At 53.5% G+C, this 9,182-nt stretch overlaps 1 protein-coding gene across 1 annotated transcript; it reads left to right on the forward strand.

Moving 5' to 3' along the window:
- The first annotated feature begins 416 nt into the window (after positions 1-416).
- On the forward strand, positions 417-4,681 carry LOC102398359 (keratin, type I cytoskeletal 14). The gene is made up of 8 exons (XM_006055789.4): positions 417-1,030; positions 2,250-2,332; positions 2,855-3,011; positions 3,162-3,323; positions 3,407-3,532; positions 3,631-3,851; positions 3,941-3,987; positions 4,419-4,681. The coding sequence occupies exons 1-8, from the start codon at positions 488-490 to the stop codon at positions 4,511-4,513; spliced, it is 1,434 nt and encodes a 477-aa protein (XP_006055851.3). The 5' UTR covers positions 417-487; the 3' UTR covers positions 4,514-4,681.
- The last annotated feature ends 4,501 nt before the right edge of the window (positions 4,682-9,182 follow it).

Below are 9,182 nucleotides of genomic sequence, written 5' to 3' on the forward strand. Positions count from 1 at the left end.
ATGTGACCTTGCCATGCTGTTGTTCCTCCAGCCAGGTGCCACCTGGAGTGGTGGGCTTCCCCCAGGTGCATGGCAGAGGCTCACTGAATTAATGGGAAACTACAAGTCACCAGGTTTATGGTGCACACAAGCCCTACTCCCACCGTCTTGCTGAGCCCAGCACGCGTGCTCCCAGGGTCTGAAGGGAAAGCGTAGCCTGCAGGCCCACACCTCCTCCTGTGAATCACATCTGGCGGGACAAGAAACCCCAAACACCCTGAACAATGAGTTTCCAGTAAAATAAGACAGACATGATGAGGTGGATGAGAGGAGGGATCTGCCTGGGAGTTGGCACTGGCCTCTGGGTGATGAAAGCCAAGGGGAATGGAAAATGCCAGGCCCGCCCCTACGCAGGAGTATAAAACCAGGCATCCTTCTAACTCACCTCAGCACCTTTCTCTTCCCTGCCGACTCGCTCACTTGCTCATTCACCTCTCTCCTTGGCACCATGACCACCTGCAGCCGCCAGTACACCTCCTCCAGCTCCATCAAGAGCTCCGGGGGCATCGGTGGTGGCTCTAGCCGCATATCCTCCGTCCTGGCTGGAGGCTCCTGCCGGGCCCCCAGTGCCTATGGAGGCCTGTCTGTCTCCTCTTCCCGCTACTCCTCCGGGGGTGTCTGTGGGCTAGGGGGCGGCTATGGCGGTGGTTTCAGCAGCAGCAGCAGCTTTGGCGGGGCCCTGGGCAGCAGCTTCGGTGGAGGATATGGCAGTGGCCTTGGTGCCGGCTTTGGTGGTGGCTTCGGTGGTGGCGTGGGTGGTGGTTTTGGTGGTGGCTTTGGCGTTGGTGATGGGCTTCTGGCAGGCAGTGAGAAGGTGACCATGCAGAACCTGAATGACCGCCTGGCCTCCTACCTGGACAAGGTGCGTGCCCTGGAAGAGGCCAACGCTGACCTGGAGGTGAAGATCCGTGACTGGTACCAGAGGCAGCGGCCTGCTGAGACCAAGGACTACAGCCCCTACTTCAAGACCATCGAGGACCTGAGGAACAAGGTGCGTGGGCCAGGCGGCAGGAGGTGCCGTTCTAGCCACCTCACTCAGGAGCAATGGAGGCCTCAGAGCATTGATTGCTTTGAATTCTTAGACAGGCTAGCCTCCAGCCCCTTCTTCTGGCTCTAGATGCCCCCAACAGAGCTGGTCTATGAGAAGATGGTCTCCTTTTCCCCACCTGGCTCATACCTCTCTGGACTCGAGACCCATGAGACACCAGGGGTTCCTACCCTTATGAGTTACAGAAGAAGAAGTTGAAGCTTTGGGCTCTCTGCCCAAGGTCACATAGCAAATTAAAGGCAGAGCCAAAGCTAGAGCCCTTGTGCCCCACCTGCCAGCTTGGGAGGCAGCAACCTTTTCTCCAGCCCAGGGGAGGAGCGAGGCTGTAACGGGACCAGGCTAGACATCCAAACCGCTCATTAGCTCATTAGTCTGGGCTGTGGTGGCTGCCTCCATAGTCTTGGCACAGGCAGCCCCTCCCCACAGCCAACAGGGCATGGAAAACCCACAGAGACAATCAGCAGTGACCCACCTCACGTGCCCCGCACAGGAGGGGAGCTGGGGGGACTTGTGTCATCTGACTCTTGTTCCTTGCTCCCATATCACACCAGGAGTCTGCTGATCTTGATGTCTGGCTCTGATGCTTTGAGGGGATTAGGGAAATCAGATGATGAGGGAGGGAACTCTAGCCAATCCAGAGTTCGATCTATCCCCACCAACCCTTCCCCCACCCCCATTTGCTTCTTCTGGTTTGAATCCTCTGTGCCAGCTGGACCTCAGTTTGTGGGAAAGCCCCACTTAAGATCCTGTGCTCCGAGGGCTTGAGAAGGAGTGCATGTGCCTACAGAGTCTTGGCAGGCCTGGCTTGTGCAGAGAGAGAATTCAAGTCAGGAAGGGGGTCTGGAGAACCTGGTCATTCTCCTCAGTGGCAGGGAACTTGAGGCTCTGAGACCCATCTCAGGTTTTGCAACAAGTCAGTGGTAGAAGCAGGACCCAAACTCAAGGGCTATTTGTTTTAAAGCCAAGGCTCTTTCTACCCATTCTGATGAGCATGAGCCAGGCTGGACCAACAGGGATCATCCTTTAGGCTGCCATGGCAAAGGCTTGTGGGGAGTAATGGGGATTCAAGAAAAGCATGAAGGTAAAGGCCTGATGCAGGCTGAAGTCAGGTCTGGCTAGCACTGTCCTTTCCACCAATGACCTGTGCCCTTTCCATCTGCAGATCCTCACAGCCACTGTGGACAATGCTAACGTTGTGCTGCAGATTGACAATGCCCGTCTGGCTGCTGATGACTTCCGCACCAAGTGAGTTTGCAGCGGTGGTTCAGAGCACCCGGTCTTCCCTGGGTGGGGCGTTTTGGGAGCAGTGTTCCCTGAACAGAGCGTGCCAGTGTCAGGATGGCTGTGTGCAACCCCCTTGGGGCGCTTGTAAAAATACAAGACTCTTGGGCCCCACCCTTGGGATTCTGATTCAGTTATTTTTAATAGGCTACTTGGGTGATTTTGATCCACAGTCAGATTAGGGAGCCACTGCTTCAGGGAGAGGCACTCCCCACTTCCCAACTTGTTCCTGAAGTGCAAGAGGTAGTCATATTGGTTGGCATCTCCCCTCCATGAATTCTACAGCACAATGAACTACTTACTCCTGTCATTGTCCCCCTCCCCAGATGTTCATATCTGAGAAATAATGGGTATTATGTCTATCCATGCCAATCAAGACTGGCTCCATAAACCACCCAAGAAGGCCAACTATGGGCAGAAGGGGGAAGAGAACAGAACCACCAGTGTGACTGGGGTGGGTGTCTCATTTCTCGTGGGTCATTCCAGGTACGAGACGGAGCTGAACCTGCGCTTGAGCGTGGAGGCCGACATCAACGGCCTGCGTAGGGTGCTGGACGAGCTGACCCTGGCCAGAGCCGACCTGGAGATGCAGATCGAGAGCCTCAAGGAGGAGCTGGCCTACCTCCGGAAGAACCACGAGGAGGTGAGAGCTAAATGGAAAAACCCACTTAGAGGGTTAGCTGGGAGGGAAGAGATGCAATTCAGATGGCTGAAGACAACGTTCAGTCCAGGAACACCTCCGACTGGGGAATTCTAATCGGCCACCATAATGGATTGTTCATTGGTTGTGTAGGAAATGAACTCCCTGAGAGGCCAGGTGGGCGGAGACGTCAACGTGGAGATGGACGCCGCCCCCGGCGTGGACCTAAGCCGAATCCTGAACGAGATGCGCGACCAGTACGAGAAGATGGCGGAGAAGAACCGCAAGGATGCCGAAGACTGGTTCTTCAGCAAGGTGGGTGGCATTCGGAGTGGAAGGGACCCAGGAACCCCTTTTCCCTGGAACTTCCCGTGCAAACGGTGCTTTCTTTTCTGCAGACAGAGGAACTGAACCGCGAGGTGGCTACCAACAGCGAGCTGGTGCAGAGCGGCAAGAGCGAAATCTCGGAGCTCCGGCGCACCTTGCAAAACCTGGAGATCGAGCTGCAGTCCCAGCTCAGCATGGTAGGGGCATGGCCGGGCCTGGGGGTATGTGCGCAGGGTCTCGCTGGGAGGGAATGACCACCCTCCCTGATTCCTGATCTTCTTTCCTTCCCTCACAGAAAGCATCTCTGGAGAACAGCCTGGAAGAGACCAAAGGCCGCTACTGCATGCAGTTGGCTCAGATCCAGGAGCTGATCAGCAGCGTGGAAGAGCAGCTGGCCCAGCTGCGCTGCGAGATGGAGCAGCAGAACCAGGAGTACAAGATCCTGCTGGACGTGAAGACCAGGCTGGAGCAGGAGATCGCCACCTACCGCCGCCTGCTGGAGGGCGAGGACGCCCAGTGAGTGCCTGGAACCCCTGTCCTGTCCTGTGTTCACTCACTGCTCCACCGCGGTGTCTAATGACTTTTGCCCCTTTCTGTCTTCACAGCCTTTCCTCTTCCCAGTTCTCCTCTGGCTCTCAGTCATCCAGAGATGGTAAGGCCTTCCTCCTCATCCAGTCTGAACTCAGGACCACTGCCTGTCTCCCAGCAGCTCTAGGATGTTAGATAGGGGCTTCTGGAGGAGTTGAGCTAGGGTCCCATAGTTAGCACCATGGACAGAGCCCCACGTGGTCTTCCCACCAAGCCTGGTCCATTTGGGCGGATCTGGAGAGAACCATTTTGATGTCAGTTATTAGGATGCTCCAGTCTGAGGACACAGACTCCCTGACCTTAGGGAGCTCTAGTCTGAAAGAAATGTGTTGATAATATCAGTGCTGGGGCAAGAGCAGTGGGTGAGGTGGTAATCAGGGGACAGGGCAGTAGGGAGACAGTTCATTTAAGTGCCCTGGGCTCCTTGGCCTCTGTGCTCCTGATTTCTCTATTACCACCCACAACTAGTAACGCCCTCTCTTCTGTCTTCCCTAGTATCCTCCAGTCGCCAGGTTCGCACCAAAGTCGTGGACGTGCACGATGGCAAGGTGGTGTCCACACACGAGCAGATCGTTCGCACCAAGAACTAAGGCTTCTCTGCACTGCTCATGCCTAGAAAGCACCCCCCAAGTGGACACAGATTTCCCTGGGGGATCCCTTCTCCTGTCCCTGCCTCCCCCAAGCACTTGACTCGTGAGCCCTGTTTCACCCTTGTCCCTTCCAGCAATCAATAAAGCTTCATTAGCTGAGTTGCACAACTCCTGTCTCTGCCTGGTCATTGTCAGAAGTGGAGGTGGGGAGAATGCGGGGGAGGCATCTCTTGGGAGCTCTCAGAGCACCTGGCTGTGGCCTCTGGGATTGGGAGAAAGAACCTGGGGGCAGATTGGGCTCAGGTCCCAGGACTGTTTTCACCACCGCAGAAGATAATGTGTGTACCAGCTCATATGAGGCGTCTCCTGGAACATTCATTCATTTACTCACCCCTCCATTTACTTATTCATTCATTCACCAGATATTATTGAGTGCCTTTTGCATGCCAGGCACTATGCTAGGTTAAAGATTCTTAACAGTTTGGTCTTTAGGGATTTGTGTGTATATTGAAAACTATAGATCTCTTCCCACCCCCAGTAAGCATATATACATTTGCATATAAATTATGAGATTCACAGTTCCCCTAAAGCTCATCAATGGAGGTCCATGAACCCAGTAAGAACTCATGTTTTACTGAGAGTTTTGTCTTCCTCCATTCCACCTGCTCTTGCCTCCAGAGCTGGGTCTTCATCCTGCCTGCCTTTAGTTGACAAACAGCAAGTGGATTAGTGTCTGCAAGCCTCAGTTTTCACATCAGTGAGTTGGGCACAATGACAGTACCTACCCCAGGACTTTGTGGTGAAAATTCCCATGTCAGATCTCTACCACAGTGCCTGGCACATTGCCAGCTGAGAGCATGGCTGTGTGAACTTCTTCCTGTGCATGGTGACTCTTTTCCATAATGAGGGTGTTTTTAGAGGCTTTGGGAACAGATGGACTGATTTCGAACCCTGGGTCTGTTCTGAATCCGCTCTATGCTCCAAGAAGCGTGGTGAACTCTGCTTCTTGGAGTTTTTATGGGAATCCAGTGACTGAATGTGCACCAAGAGGCAGGGTTGCAGGAGCCTCCTCTGAGGGGGCGTGTCTTTTCCTCTCTCTTTGGAGGGCTGGAAAAGAAGGAGGAAGGGGAGGACCTTGCCTGAGTGAGAAGTGGAGATTCCAGAGGTGGGTAGGGCTCATTGCCCCAAGGTAGGAAAAAGTTAACAAGTCACTGTATCAGTTTCAACAACTCATTCATTTGGCCACTTGAATGAAGCTCCCAGGGGGAGTCAGGGTGGGACTAGGGTTAAAGAAAAGGCAGTCTTTGAAGGCAAGAGGGCTAAGCCTTGGCTAGAATCAGACATCCTGAGTTGGAGTCGCAGCTCTGACACTGACTAGAATCTGGGCAAAAGCCTCTTTTGCAAAATGAGGAATGAACCATTCCTCATAACCTCACTGCGTTAAGTCCATGTAGGATTAAATGATCTCATGCAGGAACGAGTTTAGCATCGTGGTTGGCACATAGTTGGGGCTCTATAAAATGGAAGCGTAAGAGCATGAATTATTAGGAAAAGGAATGAAGTAATGTTGGCTTCTTTGACCTCATCTTCACCTCAGTAAAGAGAGGCCATAAACTCCAGGATGTCTTTTTACCTGAGTGTTGTTCTAAAAGGGTTGATTTGGGGTGATCTCTGGGTGAGGATGGGCCATTCTGGAGGTGAGTGACAGAGTTTTGGAGGTATGAGGGAACGGTTCAGGGAGGAGGAAGGTTTCAAGGCTCTTCCTTGGAGACTGAGAAGAGATGGTTTTATGGCCCTAAAAGTGATATGGCTCTGGTGGGGAGGGGCTGGATGACACCTCTGGGGAGGCTGGACCATGAAGACCTGTGTTCCCAGCTGTGCAACGGGCTCAGTTGGCATGGAGTCTGGGGAGTGGTCCACATCGGGAGGACAGAGAGCAAAACATATCTGCAGTCATGGGCGAGGACTGTGTGAAGATTCTTGGGACATCGCTGCCTCTGAGACGGTGCCCGATTGGTTTCCACCCCCAAGGGAGGTCTGCTTTCAAGGAATGTGAGATCTCTTAGACCTGGCGGTGGTGGGGCTAGCTTCATCTCCGGAGAGGCTGCCATTACTCTTTGGAGGGAATCGGGAGAGCCTGGGCTTGCTTGACAGAGAGCAGGCTCAGAAGTGGAAGGGGAGGAAGTCAAGCAGTGGGCTTTGAGGTGGCCCCACCCTCCTTAGCCTTCCCAGAGTCCCACATGGAGCCTACTCTCCTCTGATGTGCACCCCCCAACCCCACCATACCCCACTGGGAAAAGTGGAGCCAACACTTTGGATCCAGCTGCTGACCACTGCCCTCGTCCACAGGCCCTGGCACCACAGGTGCCCAGCTGAAAACCTGGGCCGTTTACTCTGACGAAAGCAAGACCGCCCCACCGCCCCTCTAGGTCTAGCTGATGGGGAACTTGGAGAGCGACTCCATAGCGCTATCTAGTGGAGGGATCAGGAACTGCCTCTCAGAGTCCGGGGCCTCCAGGCGACCTCTCTGGCTCCACTTCCCCCAGAGCAATTAGGAAGGAGTGGACATCTCGCTGTCTTCAGAACACAAGGGCGGTGTGGGAAGGGCTGCAAAGCCGGCTCCTCCAACCTCCTGCTCCTCTTTGGGGCACAGCAGCTTGCTCTAGGTCACAGGACAGAGAGTGGCCGAGCCCAGCCCTGCTCCCTTGTCAGGCTTGTGCTCATTCCTATTCTGTTTTCTGTCTCTCAGGATGAAGCTGAGAGCCCAATGGCACCAATATTAATTTCTCCTCTCTGACTCCAGGGTTTTTTTTTTTTAATTGGAAAAGGTCCATTTTGAAATTCTGGGTCTGCTTTCATATGGGGGGCTATTTTCCCCTAAAAATTTATTTACTTATTTGGCTGCATTGGATCTTAGTTGTGGTGCATGTGCTTTTCTCTGATTGTGGCACATGGATCCAGTTTCTCCTCAGCATGCGTGATTCTATTAACAGTTTCCTGACAGGGATCAAACATGTGTCCCCTCCATTGGAAGGCAGATCCTCAACCACTGGACCACCAAGGAAGTCCCCGGGGGGCTCTTTTTGTTGTGAAAAGACCTCAAACATGTCCAGGAGCCACTACAGGCAACAAGAGGCGTATCTCCTTGTGGTTATTTGATCAGGTGGAGGGCTCATCCTCACAGCCACAGAATATCTGGTTTGGCAGCTAACTAGTCCTGCAGGCTGGTATCGGAGGAGCAGCCCTAAGGAAGCCTGAAGCCCAGGAGGCTGGTGGTCCCGATGCTCTGACCTGATCCTCACTGAGATTGGATGGTGCCACAAAGAAAGAAGGGGCTACTTGGGATTTCCAGGGCAATGCCTGGATTCAGACAGACACGGGGCAAGCACCAATCTGAGAGCTGCCCTTTGCTGGGCCAGCACTTTCCTGATGGGCTTCCCAGCACAGTGCTAGCAGCTGTAGGGCAGGACTGGGAAAGAAAGCCTTTTTGTTTGAGGTATTTGGTTGAAGGCGGGTGAAAAGACACAGAGAGATGGAGAGAAACAGACACGCGCATAGACAGAGAGAAAGCATGGTGTGTGGGAAGAGAGAGCGAGAAGAGTCCGGGAAAAAGGGAAACAGAAAAAGACAAGACAGTGAAGGCCCTGGGCGAGGAATAGGCAGAGAGGCTCACTTGTTCATTCACTCAGTCACGCGTATTTACTGAAACTTACTGTTCTGGGTGTGGGGAAACCTAAGGACGGACTGAGACGGACTGAACAAGGAGAGAGACAAAGTGAGGAGGCTGGGGGTGGAGAGAGGGAGCCCCGGGCTCATCTTAGCTCATCTTAGCTCCCACTCACTGAAGGACAAACCTGCTCCACCTCCGGGTTTAGCTTTGTGACTGTAGCCACGTTACATACCCTCTCTGAGCCTTCGTTTGCTCACTTGTAAAATGACTGCAAAATTAGCACCTACCTTGTAAAATGACACTGACGGTTGAATATGAACAGGGCAAGAAAGCAACGGGAGCCTTACCTGGAGGCCTGGAGGTGCTTTCATAGAAGAAACCACGCTCCTCCAACTTTTGTGTGCCCTTCTCCCAGGCCCACTTAGCACAGATGAAAAGGGGACTCAACAGACTAGGACTTATGAGTCAGAAGACTGAGAACTCAAGTTATCCACATAGTCCAAGGGGAAGTCGGGGGTGGACCCATTGCCACTGACAGTCAGGGAATGTCCCTCTGGGCGCTAGATCCACACCCAGAGCTGTACAGTATTAGCTTTTGAGCCTCACAGCAGCCTGGGGACGTCAGAAGTATTTTTACCATCCAAATCCTTTGCTTGACAACTCACCACTTTTTGTCCACACTGGCCTTCTGTCCCTGCCGTCGTGTTGTTCCTTCCTACCTCAGGACATTTGCACATGCTCTGCCCCCTCGCAGGCCATCCCCACCCCCAGGACACTCTTCTGCTGGCTCACTTTCACTCACCCTTCACTCAAGGGTTTCTTCCTCAAGGAGAGGCTCCCCAATCTCCCCAACTGGGCCACAGTCTCATTATGTGCACCCCATTTTCCTACTGACAGCGCTCAGCCCAGTTTTGAATGGCACATTTATTCTTGAGAGTCTGTTTTAGCCCATAGCTGCCTAAGGAGGTAGGGGCTCTGTCTGACTTCATCACCTCATCC

Source organism: Bubalus bubalis, chromosome 3 (assembly GCF_019923935.1).
Source record: "Bubalus bubalis isolate 160015118507 breed Murrah chromosome 3, NDDB_SH_1, whole genome shotgun sequence".
NCBI lineage: Eukaryota > Metazoa > Chordata > Mammalia > Artiodactyla > Bovidae > Bubalus > Bubalus bubalis.

Bases quoted from the DNA above. Each gene is read 5' to 3' on its own strand.
- LOC102398359 (XM_006055789.4), top strand. From the start codon at position 488: ATGACCACCTGCAGCCGCCAGTACACCTCCTCCAGCTCCATCAAGAGC. The intron at 3,012-3,161 runs GTGAGAGCTAAA...TTGGTTGTGTAG, and splicing joins TCCGGAAGAACCACGAGGAG to GAAATGAACTCCCTGAGAGG. The intron at 3,533-3,630 runs GTAGGGGCATGG...CTTCCCTCACAG, and splicing joins TGCAGTCCCAGCTCAGCATG to AAAGCATCTCTGGAGAACAG.